Raw genomic sequence first — 19006 nt, 5'->3', positions numbered from 1 at the left:
CAAAAATATAAATGCCAAAAAAAGTACACAATGGGCGTAACGTTACCATCATAGACTGTAAAAAATTACCATATGACGTACCGAGGAGCGTCAGTTCGTACGTCATAGTCACGTGGTCACATTTGAAATTAAACCTCGAACTGCAGCAACACAGCTGTCAGCTAACAGCGTTTCGGAAATAGCCTATTATTCAAGCGAACTGCGACGAACAGGAATATTTTATGACATTCGCAGGTATAGTCGTGATTTTTTACAACGTATACATGTATATCACGCGCAAATATAATGTTTTGATGGTTTGAAAATGATTCGCTAGCAACTGTAACGTTAGCTGTGGAGTATTAACCTATGCTGCTCGCGTTATTTCTAGTATTTTAAGTACAGACAAAATCCCAAGCAAACTATCACGTTATATTGAATAAATCAAGGGCGTGGGTTTTATAGTTAGAGACATAACTGCAGACAAAATTATTGCTAGGGAGGGACATATCACAGCGTCCCTATTAAATTCTGCACCCTTGAAAATCATAACAATAGTTCTCTCATTAAATATGATTAATTGTTTTAATCCAAGTTTCACAAAAAGCGTAGTTATAATACAAGTCAGATACTGAAGTGAGTTTTTTGTTTTTGTCACTCTTCTGATGAAGGTCAATTGTTTGCCAATGAACTACGAAGACATTTTTTAATGTTCATCCAATGTTTTCTTTGGATTGTTTGACTACTTAAAAGAGAATATATCTTAATTTGTGTTTACTGCTAGCTAAAATTTGCTTACATTACAAAAATTAGGATTTAAACTTATCTTTTGTTTATTCAAAGGTGATCTAGAGACAATTACACGGAAACCATCCAAAGCTCTGTTAATACCAAATACTGCATTTTTACATTCATTCTGTGTTTTCATATGAAGTTGTCAGTTTATTACTTTTTTGTTGTTGTTACCCTGGTAACACATCCCTTGATATGGTTTTACTCAAAATAAAAACAAAAGCAAAAAACATAATTTCGACCATTAAACCAAGTTAACCACAAATTAACCATGGTTTGCTTCACTAACCATGGTATTTTCAGTAAAACTGTGGTTGTAAAAAACTTTATTATAGTAAACTACACTTTTTATTTGTAGTAAAACCGGTTAATTAGGCGATTTGTATTCATGTCCTTTTTGTTTTTACAACTGTAGGCCTACTGTCTTCAATAAAAGAGGAATTCAGAATAAAAGACTCTCTAACCCACTCCAAAAGTCCCAATCTGATTCAAATGATTCGCAATCACTGATCTATAATAGAGAACATTATAAAGACCAGTGTTTGCAATCCACTCTTCAAAGTTCCAATCGGCATCAAATGGTTTGCGATCCACGCTTTGAAGTTCTGATCTGATTTAAATCATTTGCATTCTATGCTTCAAAGTTTCAATCTGAATCAAATTATTTGTGATCCGTGCTCCGAAGATCTGAATCAAGTGATTCAGGAACCCGCTCCAAAGTTCAGATCCAAATCAAATGATTTACGATACTGCCTTAGCTCGCTGTTTTAATGACATTAACTGAAATAAGCAAAAACCATATGATGTTTACAAATAAAGCATCCATATTTCCATTGCAAAGATAACACAAATATAGGAACGTATTCAGTAAGAGAACTGGTGAAACACTGCATTAAAGGATTAGTTCATTTCCAGAACAAGATGTTCATGTCTTTCTTTCTTCAGCTGGTAAGAAATTGTTTCTTGAGGGAAAACATTTTAGGATTTCTCTCCATATAGTGGACTTCAATGGTTTGAACTTCCAAAATGCAGTTTAAATGCTGCTTCAAAGGACTCTAAACGATCCCAGCCTAAGGAAGAAGGGTCTTATCCAGCAAAACAATCTTATACAAAACAAATTTATATACTTTTTAACCTCAAACACTTGTCTTATCTATGTCTGAGTGCACTTTTTCCGGTTCAAGACGGTTAGGGTATGTCGAAAAACTCCCATCTTATTTTTTTCCCCAACTTCAAAATGGTCCTACATCTCTGCAGAAGTACCGACCCAGTGTTTACAAAGTGAACATGCAAACAAAATCAAATGCACTTTATGAAAAAAAGGTAAAACTGCAATGTAGGATCATTGTTGAAGAAGAAAACGAGATGGGAGTTTTCCGACGTACCCTAACTGTATTGACCCGGATTACACCGACTACGTATGCGCATCGCAAAGAGAAGACAAGATGAACATTTGAGATTAAAAAGTATATTCGCTAGATAAGACCTTTCTTTCTCGGCTGGGATCATTTAGAGCCATCTGAAGCAGCATTTAAAATGCATTTTGGAAGTTCAAACTTGTGGGCACCATTGACGTCCACTATATGAAAAACATTCCTAAAATGACTGAAGAAAGAAAGGCATCATGAACTTGGATGACAAAGGCGTGAGTAAATTATCTGTACATTTTCGTTCTGGAAGTTAACTAATTATTTTTAATACGACGATCTGCAGTTTAAAATACATGTTAGATGGAAACATTGTGCATGTATGATGGAGTTTGTAGCTTAATTCCCTATATTTGAAATGGTTTGAGCACTGCAGTTCAGTTGTTGACAGTTCAATAGGAAGTCAGTTAAAAGCATTCAGTCGTTTCATATAATTGAAGTCAATTTTTACATTTATCCGTATATATTTGAAGAAATATTTGAGAAATTGATTTATCTGATTGTATTAGTCTATGTAAAAAGAGCAAGTGGGAGAAGATGAACACAACAGCAGAACAACAAAGTTACAATTTTGATTTAGTAGTGCAGAAAATTTACGGTAAAAAACTGGCAGCTGTGGTTGCCAGAATTTTACCGTAAAAAATACGGTAGCAATGTTTTACATTTTAAGGTTTTCGTTTAAATTTACAGGTAAATACCGTAATTTCATACTAAAAACCGTAACTCATATAATGGTAATGTACCAACTTTTTGAAGTGCTGAAATCTGTTTTGTACCTTTGTAATGCAATGATAACCACCAAAAGCAGGTGGTGATGACAACATCACATGATGAACCAAAGCCCATCGCATGGAGGTTTTAAATGACAACATGTATAGAAGGTGCACAGTGTCATTCACACAAACACTAAACACCATCATTGTAACACACATAAAACTGAAATGTGACCCTGGACCACAAAACCAGTCTTAAGTCGCTGGGGTATATTTGTAGCAAAAGCCAAAAATACATTGTATGGGTCAAAATTATTGATTTTTCTTTTATGCCAAAAATCATTAGGAAATTAAGTAAAGATCATGTTCCATGAAGATTTTTTGTGAAATTCCTACTGTAAACATATCAAAATGTAATTTTTGATAGTAATATGCATTAAGAACTTAATGTGGACAACTTTAAAGGTGATTTTCTCAGTATTTTGATTTATTTGCACCCTCAGATTCCAGATCTTCAAATAGATGTATCTCGGCCAAATATTGTCCTATCCTAACAAACCTTACATCAATAGAAAGCTTATTTATTGAGCTTTCATATGATGCATACATCTCAGTTTTGTAAAAATGACTGGTTTTGTGGTCCAGGGTCAAAAATAATTAAAAAAACATTAATTTAACAACCTTAGATGTAACATAAAACACTAATGTACAAAACCGCCAAGAAATTAAGATGAAGTTATTTCAACGACAAAAAAAACATCAAATAAAAAAATGAAATACAGGGAATTCTGGGAATGTCAATTTATGGTTTCTTTTTCTCTTCCAAAAACGGTATACTACCGTAAAATTAAATGCAATGTCCAACACAGTTTTTCACCGTATATAGAAGGGGAACTTACCTTTAACCATTTCACAGATTTTTACCGTAGCATTTTTACAGTTTTTTACCATTAAATTCACTGTCATTTTTTACAGTGTGGCTGGACTTGTCCCTACTAAATTCTGCACCCTTGGACTAAATCACAGGGAACATCGTTAAGGATGGCTTTAGGGATTGAAAAATCAAAATCCTTGAAGATGGATGAACTGTCGCCTCACATTTGGAGGTAAGAAATGATTTCTAAAGCTCATGAATAACGCTTTTATTGCCTTTTAAAGAGTCATCTTAACTGTACATTTGTATAATTCAAACTCGTCTAAACCAAACATAAGTGTATTGAAATTATAGTATAAGTATTATGTTAACGGTCCAAGCAAGACTATTTAATTTGAACTCTAACCTTCTGTTTTGTAATCATTTTGTCTTTCCACCAAAGTGCTCCGGGCGTCCCGCTGGAGATTGCGGCCCCGTCCCAGAGGATCCAGTCTCAGGAGGATGGTAACGTTCAGATCATGTACTGTAAAGATCTGGTGTATCAGGGAAACGCAGAGTTCAGCTTAGAAGAGCTCCGAGCGCAGCGCTACTACAGAGCTATGAGCGGTACGTCCAGATATTGTCTGTTTTATAGAGCACTTTCTAACGTGGCATAGATTTGGGTCTGTTTGGATATTTGCCTCAATCAAATGTGTGGAATTAGATTGCTGAAGTACCAAATAGGTTTAGCCTGGACTAAACCCATGGTCTTAGTCCAAGGTTATTATAGTTGACTAAAACCAAAGATTTGTGTTCAATGCTTCAAAGTTCTGATCTGAATCTAATTATTTGCAATCTGCACCTTGCAGTTGCTGACAGTTCAATAGGAAATCAGTTGAAAACATCCAAAAATTGTCGCTCAAAAGAAATTTTAACTGAAATAAAAAATAAAATAATTTTTTTCACAAATTAGAAAAAATATATCACTAATTGTCATTTATTTTGAAACTATAAAAATATTATTATATTAAATTATTATTATATAAATATCATTTATTTCTGAAACTGGAAACTGAAATTAATTAAAAAATATATAGACATATTTGAAAAACAAATTAAAAAAATGAATAAAATTAAAAACTAATTCAATTTCTAAATGAATTAAAAAAAAACTATATTAGTGTCTCTCTTGTACTGAAATAACACTGTCTTGGTCTTATTTTGCAAATTTTTTGGTTAAATGGGTAAAGACATAAATTGGGTATTTGCTCAGCCTGCTGTTATTGTAGTATCATCATATACTTTAGTTTGTAATTTGTTTCTGTATTTTTTTTATTAGTTATTGAAATGTTTTGTTAGCTGAAATAAAGTAATAAAAAATTTAAATTACAAATTTAAAAAGTTTATTTTATTCATTCTTTCTTGCGCTATCTTTTTTTGTTCTTTTGTTTCTTTCTTTCTTTCTTTTTTTGTTTTGTTCTTCTTTCGTTTTTTTTTTTTGGTAATTTAGTTTTTTGTTTTTCTTTACTTTCTTTTTCCTTCATTCCTTTTCTTTTTTTTTTTCTTTTATCTTTTTTACAATTTTTGTTTTATTTTTTAAATTTATTTAAAAAATCCTAAAATTTATTTTCTATTTCTTTATTTTATTGATTTTATTCATTCTTTTTATGTTAGCTTTTTTCATTCCTACATTATCTTTAGTTTGTTCTTTCTTTCTTTGTTCTTTTTGTTCTTTCTTTTGTTTTCTTTCTTTCATTTGTTCTCTTTGTTAGTTCTTATGCTTTCTCCCTTTCTTTGTTTCATTTTCCCCCTCTTTTGTTTGTTCTCTTTCTTTCTTTCTTTCTTTATCTTTTTTAAATATGCAATATATAGTTTATTAATTTTTATTTCAGTTTTAGGTATATATATCAAACTAAACTAAATGGAAGTGAGAAATCTTTTGCTGGCTGTAATAAAATATCAAAAATTGAAAAGTAAAATGTAAAAACTTATTTTATTTAACATTTTATTTTATTTCAAGTAACTTTTTTATGGTTGTTATGTTAATTAATAATACTAATCAGCTATTGAATTAGTTTTTCACGACTTTGTGTGAATGTACAGAAAAGGCCTCACATCTAAACAGACTCAAGCAGGACTTGCAGCTTCAGATTGAGCAGAAACAGAGACTCATTCAGCAGAGAAACGGCCCCGCTGAAAAACAGCAGGTATGTCAACCATTATACTCCAAATCTGAGGTTTGGAAGCAGAGATTTCTTTGAAGAGACATGAGTGACTAAATGATGACAGAACATCTTAAATGCATATTTACACACAGCCAGGATCAAATATTGTCATCAGGTTTTTGTTTTAACCATGATTTTCTTCATTTGTCTAGACTGTTCATGAGGAGGCCAGTTCTTCCTTCCAGAAATCTTCAAGTTCATGTGAATCTGCTGTGGTGAAATCAGCTCCGTTCACCGTTTACAGCGAGCCGGAGGAAAGTGGTGTGGTTAGCAGGTCAGTTCTTTAGTAGACAGTGCTGGTCTTGGGCTAGTTTGAGCTGTTTGCATTTAAATTGTTCACTTTTTGTTTTGCATGTTTTTTTTTCTCTCCTCGTGTGGTTTAGTAAAAGCTCAGTGAGGCGAGAGGACGACATGAATCAAAGTGAGTTGCATCTTTGTTTAATATGCATTTTCTGCAGAATTGACGTCAGCCGCTAATATTGAAAGTGAAGAGTTTTGCACTTTAATGAAATAAAGCATGCTTGTGATGATGTTTCAGGTGGAAGTGACAGCAAACTGCAGAAAACAGACACAGCTAAACCCTTCTCCATGTTTGATGAGAATACACTCACCAATAAAACGTAACAAACACTCTTTTTCTTTTGTTCTCTTTTTTCTTTTCGTTCTCTTTCTTTCACCTGTTCTCTTTTGTTCTTTCTTTGTTTCGTTCTCTTTATTCATTCTTTTTCTTCTTTCTTTCTATTAGTTCTTTTATTCTCTTTCATTTGTTCTGGTACTACTTTTGTCCTCCTTGTTTTTTTTTTTAGTTTTTGTCATTTCATTTGTTTTCTTTCTCTCCTTTTGTTTGTTCTCTTTTGCACATTCTTTATTCTTTAATTCTTTCATTTGTTCTTTATTTTTATTTTTCCTCTTTTCTTTCCTTTTCTTATCCTTCTCTCTTATCTTTTGTTCATTCAGTTCAGTTCATATTACTTTATTGGCATGACATACGTGGGCACATATTGTCACAGCATTGTGTGTATAGCAGAATAAAAACAAAACAAAAATACATATAATATACATCCAGAAATAAACAAAACAAAATGCATGTAGAATACATTTCTTTCATACGTTATCTTTTGTTCGTTCTTTCTTTCTTTCCTATTTCTTACGTTATATTTTGTTCTTTTCTTTCTTTTTCTGTCCTTTTTTCGTTCTTTCCTTCCAAATCCCTTTCTCCTTTCTTGTAAATTTTGTTCTTTTTATTCCATTTTGCTCTGTTAGTTTTTCATTCTTTCTTTCCATTTCTTTCGTTCTTACATTTATCTTTTCTTTCTTTCTTGCATTTTTTTCTTTCTTTCATTCTTACGTTATCTTTGGTTTGTTCTTTTTCTTTCTTTTTCTGTCCTTTTTTCATTCTTTCTTTTCAAATTCCTTTCTCCTTTTTTGTAAGTTTTTTTTGTTCTGTTTTTATTCCATTTTGTTCTGTTTGTTTTTCATTCTTTCCATAATTTTTTTTGTTCTTACATTGTCTTTTCTTTCTTGCATTTTTTCTTTCTTTCTTACGTTATCTTTTTGTTTGTTCCTTTTCTTTCTTTCTTTTTCTTTCATTTCTTTTGTTCATTCTTTTGTTTGTTTGTTTTCTTTCTTTCTTTCTATTGTTATATTTTGTTTTTCTTTTTTCATTCATTCTTACATTATCTTTTGATTCTTTTTTTCTTTCTTTTTCTGTCCTTTTTTCATTCTTTCTTTCCAAATCCCTTTCTCCTTTTTTGTACGTTTTTTTGTTCTGTTTGTTTTTCATTCTTTCTATTATTTTTGTTCTTCCATTATCTTTTCTTTCTTGCATTTTTTCTTTCTTTCTTACGTTATCTTTTTGTTCAATTTCTTTCTTTCTTTTTCTTTCTTTTTTGTTCATTCTTTCTTTTTTGTTCGTTTTCTTTCTTTCTATTGTTATTTTCTTTTTCATTCATTCTTACATTATCTTTTGATTTTTTTTTCTTTTTCTGTCCTTTTTTTGTTCTGTTTTTATTCCATTTTGTTCTGTTTGTTTTTCATTCTTTCCATAATTTTTTTTGTTGTTACATTATCTTTTTGTTTGTTCCTTTTCTTTCATTTCTTTTGTTCATTCTTTCTTTTGTTTGTTCGTTTTCTTTCTTTCTATTGTTATTTTCTTTTTCATTCATTCTTACATTATCTTTTGATTCTTTTTTTTCTTTTTCTGTCCTTTTTTTGTTCTGTTTTTATTCCATTTTGTTCTGTTTGTTTTTCATTCTTTCCATAATTTTTTTTGTTGTTACATTATCTTTTTGTTTGTTCCTTTTCTTTCATTTCTTTTGTTCATTCTTTCTTTTGTTTGTTCGTTTTCTTTCTTTCTATTGTTATTTTCTTTTTCATTCATTCTTACATTATCTTTTGATTCTTTTTTTTCTTTTTCTGTCCTTTTTTTGTTCTGTTTGTTTTTCATTCTTTCCATTATTTTTTTGTTGTTACATTATCTTTTCTTGCATTTTTTCTTTCTTTCTTATGTTATCTTATTGTTTGTTCCTTTTCTTTCATTTCTTTTGTTCATTCTTTCTTTTGTTTGTTTATTTTCTTTCTTTCTTTCTGTTGTTATATTTTGTTTCTTTTTTCATTCATTCTTACATTATCTTTTGATTCTTTTTTCTTTCTTTTTCTGTCCTTTTTTCATTCTTTCTTTCCAAATCCCTTTCTCCTTTTTTGTAAGTTTTTTTGTTCTTTTTTTAATCCATTTTGTTCTGTTTGTTTTTCATTCCTTCCATTATTTTTTGTTCTTACATTATCTTTTCTTTCTTGCATTTTCTTTCTTTCGTTATCTTTTTGTTGGTTCCTTTTCTTTCTTTTTCTTTCATTTCTTTTGTTCATTCTTTCTTTTTTGTTCGTTTTCTTTCTTTCTTTCTATTGTTATATTGTTTCTTTTTTCATTCATTCTTACATTATCTTTTGATTCTTTTTTCTTTCTTTTTCTGCGATTTTTTTTCGTTCTTTTTTTATTCCATTTTGTTCTTTGTTTTTTATTCTTTGCATTATTAGCGGCTCTCAGTCAATGCTTTCATTAATACTGACCGTATTTATTTATTTTCTTGTTTGCATTAAGATCATCCTCATCGAATCGTAAATCTCTGAAGCTGCCAACCTTGAGTCTGAAAGGGCCGAAGTCAAAGGCAGAGCCTGTTACAGACAAAGTAAGATCAGCCTTTGTTCAGTATTTGTAATTAATGTTCCAGATTTTCTAGCATTCTGGCAATCGTACATTCTTTTGTTAGCAGGATGCATCCATCTCTCGCTCTGAGGAAGCCATCATCAATGGCCACTGGAATAAGACTCTGTGCAGGAGTCCAGACGACACGTGTGAATTCGCCCGCGCCACTCAGCTGGCGTCCACTCCGTTTGGAGGAGTCGAGAGGCCAAAAGCGTCCGAATCAGGACTGACGGAGAACCTGAGCCGAATGGCACCAGAATGCACTAAAACAACCAACTCTAATGCATCCGCTGAGGAGAAAAAACTCAGGTACTTCTTTTTGACTTACTAAACTTACTAAACCTAACCTAAACCTACTAAAATTACTTCTACTTTTTTTAAATGCAAAAACTTAAAAATGGCTCAATAATCTTTAGTTTTTCCTTTTTTTCTTCTTTATTTAATGCATTATTTACTTTTTTATTTATTTACATTTAATTGATTTATTTTTATCTTTGTGGTGAAATATTAACACATTCTTTGTAAGACAAAAACTTTATAGAGTGTGAACCTTCATATATCTTCTGTTCTGTAACTAATTTCCAAAAGATATCCATTCGGAATGAAGTGGATTATGGTGGACTTGAGTTTAAACGTTTCCATTAATTAAAATATGATTGTTAATTAAGAATTTGATAGTTACCTTCATGCATTTGGCAGATGCTTTCATCTAAATTGGCTTAAATTAAATTCAAAGTATATATTTTTATCTCTTCATGCATTCCATGTGCATCAAATCCATGATTTTAGTGTTGCAAGCTACATTGATCTTTATTAATTTCATTTTATGTTGCGTTATCTTTACAGGAACATTTATGATGAGTTAATATTCCACTTATGGTTTTGTTTGTCTGTGTTTATGTTCATAGTCCTATCCTAGAGATCAGTCAGGAGTGGGGTGGCACGTCCTTCGCAGCCTTAACCCACGACTCCATGAAGCACTTAAATGAGCCTGAGATCAGAGTCGTGGAGAGACCAGAGACGCTGATGGAGGAAGGTGGGAAATAAAAAACAAACTTCACCGTTTATAGTTTATTCACTCACAGCCGTTTCATTTATACTGTCTGTTTTTCTCACATTCATGTCTGGATGTGGTTTTTAGCCTCTAGATGGCGCCAGTCTTAGACTTTTGATGTTACTTTTTTCATGCACTGGACAGCTTTGAGATTTTGTGCTATTTAGGTTTTTATAACATAAATAATAAATAAATAAAATGATAGAATATTTGTATAATAAATGAATTAAAATTATATTTTATTTTATATAATTACTAAAAATTACTAAAACGTCAATTACGTAAAAAAAATTGCAGCTAAATAATATATGGTATATTAGTAAATTAATATATAGTGTATTAGTATTTCTACTTTAGTTTATTTATATATATGTATTTTATTTATTTTGTATTTTTACATAAATTATATTAATTTTATATAATATTTATAGTCTATTTTTATATTTTTTATTTAACTTTTTGTTTTTTTATGTTTGTTTTGTTTATTGTACATGTATTTTATATATTTTGTATTTTTTTAAATAAATTATTTAGATAATTATAATTATAATATTTAAATTTTTTGTATTTATTTACTTTTATGTATTTAATTTAACTTTATATTGATGTATCTTTATTTTGTATTTTTTAAATTGTTTTATTTTTATATTTATTTATACAAATATTTTATATAAATATAACTTTGTTTTTATTTTTTTATTTATTTTCATTTTATTTATCTAATGTATAGATTTTATTTCAGCTTAGTATAAATTACCAAAAATAATTAATAATAGTTTGTTTTAGTTTCAATTAACAATAACAGTGTTAAATATTGATTTATTTAATCTATTTTTTTACTCTTATGTATTTATGCTTTATATATTTTCAAAATTTTTTTTTACTCATTTATGATTCATTCTAATAAATACATTTAACTCTTGTTTATGATTATATGTATTTTACTCAATTTTATATTTTTTTACTTATTTACACAATGTATTCTTATTATTTTAATTAGAAATTAAAAAATGTATTTATGCTATATATTTCTTACTCTTCTTTATTCATGCATTATGCATTATTGTTTGTTAACATGTGTGTTTGTAATGGCAGTCACTGAATTGGAGGACGTCTGTGGTTTGGACGTCAGATCCAGGCTGTTTAACCAAGCAGACGTGGCGTCATTCTCCAACTTCCAGCGGAAAACCGGCCGTCTACCGGACACATCCGGAGATGAAGACCTGCACCTCGGTATCCAGAAACACTCCTCCACCATCAGTCATGTTTTTACAGTAACTTGTTGTCAAAGTAATGTTTAATAGTTTATTTCTCACACTTCCAGATGGAGAGGTGTTGCTTTACCGCGGTAAGATGGAGACGCTGAAGGACTTCACTCTGTTCTCGTCCGGCACTGATGCTGTCTTTCTGAAGGTGACACACATGAAGTTTATGTTTTAGAGCCCTAGGTAGTGCACAACGGTCACAGAGTTTCAAACATTTGACTGATAAGATTTAATAATACAATTTAATAAGACACAAAATATTATTTAATATTTTATAGTATAAGTGGCTTTGAACAAGTATGAACTTACACATTATTTGTATTATAAATAAAATATAATTCAAATTAATTTATTATATGAATATTATGTCATTTTGATTTTTATAATTACTAAAAGTCAAATGCTGCTAAATATTATAGTACATTAATATAGTGTGTTAGTATTTATACTTTATAGTATTTAACTGCAATTATAGTATTTATTGTAGTTCTTTTAGTTTCAGTTAACAATAACAGTGTTTATATTGGTATGTTTTTATTTTGTGTTTTTAATAAATTGCTTGCTTATATAATTATGTATTTTTCCATTTCATTTTTATATTTATTTTGTATTTATTTAATGTTATTTTTTCTTTTTATTTATTTTCATTTTATTTTATTTGTTGATGTATATTTATTTATTTTGTTTTTAAATAAATTATTTATTTATATATATTATTTCTGTTTCATTTTTATATATATAGTTTTTTTATATTTATTTAACTTTTTTTTCATTTCTGATTTTTATTTATTTTCATTTTATATTGTTTATATTGACTTAGTTTTATTTTTGTATTTTTATATAAATTATTTGTATCAATTTATATATTTCTATTTCATTCATTTATTTAGTATTTAACTTTTGTTTTTTTATTTTTGTTTTATTTATATTGATTTATATATTTTTAATAAATTATATATATTTTTTATACATTTCCGTTTCATTTTAATATATTTATGTATAATTTATTTTATTATACTACTTTCCTAATAATACTTTTTCACTTAAGTGTTTACAGTTTACTATTTTAAATATTGATTTATTTACTCTTTTTTTTTTTTTTACTAATTTATGATTCTAATAAATGTATTTACTCTTGTTTATGATTATGTATTTTACTCTTATTTTTGCTTTATTGATATTTTTCTAAATTATACATTGATAATTTATTCTTATAATAAGTAATGATAATACTTTAATGTTTAACGTTTAACGTTTACTCCATTTATATTTATATTTATCTTTTTTCCATATTTTTGTGATTTACTGTTTATTCTCCTATGTATTTCCTGTAACAGTTTTTGTATTTTTTTTATATAAATTATTTGAATCATTTTTTTTACATAATTTATATTTCATTTTTATTTATTTTGTATTTAACTTTTTGTTTATTTATTATTTTATTTTATTTTGATTTTATATTGGTTTATTTATTTTTAATAAATTATATAATTGTTATATATTCTGTTTAGTTTTTATGTATTTGTTTTATTTGTATATCTAGTTTTATTTTTTATTTTAATATACAACTTTTTTTTTATTAATACTTTTTCACTTAACAATAACGGTGTTAAAGTTTACTCTTTTAAATATTGATTTATTTACTCTTTTACTAATTTATGATTTATTCTAATGTATTTACTCTTTATGATTATGTATTTTGCTCTTATTTTTGCTTTTATTGATATTTTTCTAAATTACACATTGATAATTTATTCTTACAATAAGTAATGATAATACTTTAATGTTTAACGTTTACTCCATTTATATTTATATTTATCTTTTTTCCATATTTTTGTGGTTTACTGTTTATTCTCCTATGTATTTCCTGTAACATGTTTTGTATTTTTTTTATAAATTATTTGTATCATTTTTATGTATTATTTATATTTCATTTTTATTTATTTATTTTGTATTTAACTTTTTGTTTATTTATTATTTTATTTTATTTTGATTTTATATTGGTTTATTTATTTTTAATAAATTATATAATTGTTATATATTCTGTTTAGTTTTTATGTATTTGTTTTATTTGTATATCTAGTTTTATTTTTTATTTTATTATACAACTTTTTATTAATACTTTTTCACTTAACAATAACGGTGTTTACAGTTTACTCTTTTAAATATTGATTTATTTACTCTTTTACTAATTTATGATTTATTCTAATGTATTTACTCTTTATGATTATGTATTTTACTCTTATTTTTGCTTTATTGATATTTTTCTAAATTACACATTGATAATTTATTCTTATAAGTAATGATAATACTTTCATGTTTAAAGTTTACTCCATTTATATCTATCTTTTTTCCATATTTTTGTGATTTACTGTTTACTCTCGTATGTATTTCCTGTAACAGGTGGATTCGTCCGCAGTGCCGTGGGATTTCTTCATCTGCTCTCAGCTCAGATGTCGTGTGTCTCCTGATAAAGCGGACTCTGACGTCCAGATGTTCTGTCATGTTTATGAGAACGGCTCCATGACTCTCTGGAAGATTCCTAACGGAGACGTGGTTCAGGTTTGGCTCGTTCAGTTTCCTCCTGATCCTCCATATTCATGCGTCTTCAGTCGTCAAATCTCTTCTGTTTTCCTCTTCCCACTCGAAGGATCTTCTCTCTGAGCCCATTGCTAGAGAGGATGTTTCTCTGTTAGTGGTTCTGTTGCTGGAGTTGGTACAACACTTTCATTCCTGTCAGGTGGTTCACGGAGGCCTAAAACCGGAATCGTTGTACTTTTATGATCACAGGTACACGAATCAAACACAAGCATGTGATGGGTGACATTTGTACTGATGATCGTTTTTAACTTGATCTTTGTGTATTTGTGTCTGCAGTGGCATCACAGCTCTAGATTTCTCAAACTCAGTGGATCTGCAGCTCCAGACTGACGTCACAACAGCCCACGCTCTTCCTTCAGCACAGAAATACATACAACAGGGTCTTCTGTCGCCCTCAGCCTCACCTTATCAGGTATATTCATCAGTAGTTCCTTCCCTTTTTTATTTATTTTCATTTATTTATATTGATGTATTTATGCATATTATGCATTTATATAATTTTTACATATTATTTCCGTTTCATTTGTATGTATTTATTTAACTTTTTGTTATTTATTTTGTATTTATGTAACTTTGTTTTTGTTTCTTTATTTGTTGATGTTTTTGTTTTTTGTAAAGTATATAATTTATATATTTCTGTCATTTGTACATTTATTTGTTTAGTATTTAACTTTATTTTCTTTTCTTTTTTATTTCTTTTTCTTTATTTTGTATTTGTTTTTTCTTATTTTTATTTATCTTCATTTTATTGATACTTATGTATTTTCATTTATTTTGTATTTTTAATTAGTTATCTCTTTTTTACATCTTACTATTTCTATTTCATTTTTATATATTTTGTTTTCAACTTGTCTTTGTTTCTTATTTTTATTAAGTATTTTTAAAAACAATTTATATAATTATATAATTTTATATATTTCATTTGTATATCTATTTTGTATTTTCATTTTACTGATATTGATGTATTTTATTTATAGTATTTTTTATAAATTATTTATATCATTTGTATATATTTATTTATTTAACTCTGTTTTTTTTCTTAATTTTCATTTTAATTATACTAATGTATTTTTATTTATTTTGTATTTTTTAATAAATTATATCATATTTTTTTATTTCTATTTCATTTTTATCTATTTATTTTGTATTTATTTACCTTTGTTAATATTTCTTAAATTCATTTTGTATTTTTAAATTATATTTTAATATTTTATTTTCTTAATTAGATATTTTGTATTTATTTAACTTGTTTCTTATTTAATTTCATTTTATTTGTGCTAATGTATTTATTTATTTTGTATTTTTAACACATTTATGTCATTGTTACATTATTTCTGTTTAATTTTTAGATATTTATTTTTGTATTTAATGTTTTTATTATTTTTATTTTTCATTTTATTTATTGTAGTGTATTTTATATTGTTTAATACATTTGTCTTTTTGCATTTAACTTGTTTTTATTTTAATTTTATTTATATTGACTTTTTTTATATATATATTTTTCAAGAAATTATATAATTTATAAATATTATTTATATTTCACTTTTATATATTTTAGTTTAACTTTGTTTTAATTTATTTTTATTTACTTTCATTTTATTTATTTATAAATATATGTAAATATATTTAATTTACTTTACCATTTTCATTCGCAACAGGTCGATCTAATTAGTGTTGCTGAAATCGTTCACATGTTGCTGTTTAATCGCCAAATGAAAGTGAAGCAGGAAAACTCGGCCTGGATTTTGGATGAAGGATCTGGATCTCAGCACAGGTAAAACTAATAATGTGACTTTTGGGGACTTTTGTTTGATTTTATATATATATATATATATATATATATATATATATATATATATATATATATATATATGTATATATATATATATATATATGTCTTGTGGGTTATTTTATTATTATAAAAGTATACAAAATATGTATTACAAATGTTGTTGTTATTATTATTATTATTATTATTATTATTATTATTGCTGCTCTTGTTTCTTTCAGCTTTCCTGTCGAGCCTTTATGGAAAGACTTTTTTCACATGATTTTGAATCCAGATCAAAAGTCTTCAGAGCTCATTTTGTCTAACCTCATCCGTAACGTGAGGAACAGCTTATGAAGTCCATCTACACTCGTTTGTTGTAAAATTATGGCATGTTTTAAACTGCAGCACTGCATATAAAAATTTATGTTAAATATTGCTCTTTATACACAATAATAAAAAAATATTTTAACAACATAGTCTTGGCTGTTTTTTTTTTTTTTATTAATAATGGTAATTAAGAAAATTTCAGTTTAATCTCAGTAGTTGAGCCCATCTGAAAGTTAGTTTTTTTTTTTTTTTTTTTTTTTTTTTTTTACAGAATTTTTATATGGGTAAAATATTAAACAAATTTATTAAAAATCAAATAAAATAAATATATACTTATATAAACAATATATATTTTTTATTTTATTTATAGATACATTTGTTCAAATTATTTGACCTCTTTGAATTGCCATTATTTGATTCAAGTTGCTTTGAAAACCTGAAAATCGAAGCACCAATTATCAAAATGATTTAACAGTTGACACACATTCTGCTGTTTGACAATTAGCTGCATGAATCACCTTTACAGCAGTAATTATTTAGCTCAAACTCTTTTCATATTTCATAATTGCTTTTTGGATACACTTTACAATAAGGGCTTGTTAATTAGTTAAAACTAAAAATAGCAATGAGCAACTTCTGTTAACCTTAGTTAATGAAACTAAATAATTGTTCATTGTTAGATTAGGTCTATCAAATAATATTTTCACATTCAACTTTAAATCTGATTTTAATAATGCATTAGTAAATGCTGGAATTTACTCAGATTATTAAATGCTTGAAGTGTTTTCAAGCATTTTAATACATTTTCAAAAATAAAATATAGCTGCTAGCAGCAATTACCTGGGTTCGAGCATTTAAGGCCTTTATGGTTTCTATGCTGTTAGGAGGCATGATGGAGAATACACTCACAAACAGAAGCGTTCACCAAAGTATGATTTTTAATAAGCTCAAACATTAAAAGAACAGTTTGATTGACAACAGTGGTCCTAGAGACAAAGTTGTTCAGAATGTGGAGCTCTATCATATGATATGAAGACCTGTGTTTGAGTGAATATGAGTGTGTTTTTTTTTTAACAATTTGAGGCCATTTACCATAGAAATCTTGTTTTTGAAGCGTTTTTAACTTATAGCACCACCTATGCTCCAATCTCCATGAAACTTTGCATGCTTGTTAAGAGTCTTCTGATACATGTTCACACCAATTTTTGTAAAGTTTTGAGTTTTTATTTAGGTTTTATAGGCTTTTGGGTATGTGCCTTTTCTAAATGAACTTATAGCTAACCAAAGGACAATTCATTTATTTATTTATTTTTTTGACAATTATTGATCTAGAGAGTCTGGAGAACTGCACTGCAGTGGTTTGATCGAGATTGGGTGAAAAACCCAGGACTAGTTCGCAAAAGTAGGTTTTTAACACAATTGTGATATTTAATGAACGATTTGATTGACAGCAATGGTTCTTGAGGCAAAGTTGCTCAATATGAGAAGATCTATCCAATGATACGCATATTGTGTGGATGTGTGAAACACCACGTTATTACGGAGCCATAAAATCTCGTTAGTGCCAACTAGTGGCCAATTTCATTCAAAATTCTTACAAACCTTTAGAACCATGAGTTGAACATGCCCACCAAGTTTATTTCTGATCAGCCTCCGTTAACCTTGTCTAATAGGTGTTCAAAATTCATTGGCCGATGGTGGCCATGTTTTTTTAGATACACCAATGTCCTCGTAGACCCTTATGGCACATTGGGCAAAGACAATGCATACCAATTTTCAGGTTAATTGGACTAACACTTGCATAGTAATAGCTGTTTTTGTTTTTTTTGTAATTTTTTGTTTTGTTTTACAATTTGAGGCCATTTACCATAGAAATCTTGTTTTTGAAGCGTTTTTAACTTATAGCACCAGCTATGGTCCGATCTCCATGAAACTTTGCATGCTTACTAAGTGTCTTCTGACACATGTTCACACCAATTTTTGTAAAGTTTTGAGTTTTTGTTTAGGTTTTATAGGCTTTTGGGTATATGTGGCCAGGCTTCTTTTCTAAATGAACCTATTATAGCTAACCAAAAGACAAAATTCAGCTTTTTTTTTTTTTTTTTGATAATTATTGATCTAGAGAGTCTGGAAATAATTATTGATCTAGAGAGTCTGGAAAACTGCTGTGGTTTGTTCGAGATTGGGCGAAAAAACCAGGACTAGTTCGCTAGTTCAACTTTTCCGTCTTATAGCGCCACCAAGTGGCAGAGCTGCGCTTTTTTTATTTGACCAAAGAATTAGCTCATACATGTATACCAAGTTTGATTAAAATATCTCATTCCATTCAAGAGTTATAGCCATTTTAGTAAAAATGGCCCCTCACTTTACAAACGTTTTGGCATTCCTATGGCAAAATCACAGGGGAGGTTTTGCATTTGTCTTGACCCAATGATTCCAAAAATGTATTTTTTTTTTGACTCTATGACAAATGGTTTGGCAGTTATAAGCACTTTCGCATTTTTGGTTGCTGTAGCGCCACCTTTACGCCGATTGGAGCGAGCCTTTGGTTAGTAGTAGCGAGCAATACTACTGCTATCTGACAAAGTTTCAGCTCTCCAGGCCTTTCGGTTTGGCTCCAGATGTGTGGACTCACATGGTTCTCATGGGCTGTATACTGTATGTGTGTTAATGTTTGACCTCCACAGGGAGGAGTTGACAGCTCTTTTGTTAGTTAAATGACTCGTTTCCAGCGCAGGAAAGATTGTGACAAGGAGTTATTCGTTGTTGACCAGAGAAACGCACCTGTTGGGTAAGT

General features: G+C 28.4%; 1 protein-coding gene across 1 annotated transcript; it reads left to right on the top strand.

Moving 5' to 3' along the window:
- Nucleotides 1-4303: 4303 nt before the first annotated feature.
- On the top strand, nucleotides 4304-16313 carry bub1ba (BUB1 mitotic checkpoint serine/threonine kinase Ba). Its single transcript, XM_073852853.1, has 15 exons — nucleotides 4304-4391; nucleotides 5868-5971; nucleotides 6142-6263; nucleotides 6373-6410; nucleotides 6528-6609; nucleotides 9087-9174; nucleotides 9259-9500; nucleotides 10100-10227; nucleotides 11341-11478; nucleotides 11570-11658; nucleotides 13914-14072; nucleotides 14161-14300; nucleotides 14388-14523; nucleotides 15770-15885; nucleotides 16122-16313. The coding sequence occupies exons 1-15, from the start codon at nucleotides 4304-4306 to the stop codon at nucleotides 16234-16236; spliced, it is 1785 nt and encodes a 594-aa protein (XP_073708954.1). The 3' UTR covers nucleotides 16237-16313.
- Nucleotides 16314-19006: the final 2693 nt, after the last annotated feature.

The sequence above is a fragment of the Garra rufa genome, chromosome 13 (assembly GCF_049309525.1).
Source record: "Garra rufa chromosome 13, GarRuf1.0, whole genome shotgun sequence".
NCBI classification, from domain to species: Eukaryota; Metazoa; Chordata; class Actinopteri; order Cypriniformes; family Cyprinidae; genus Garra; species Garra rufa.
Note: the sequence above shows the minus strand (reverse complement) of the source record. Positions and strands in the feature narration are given on the sequence as shown.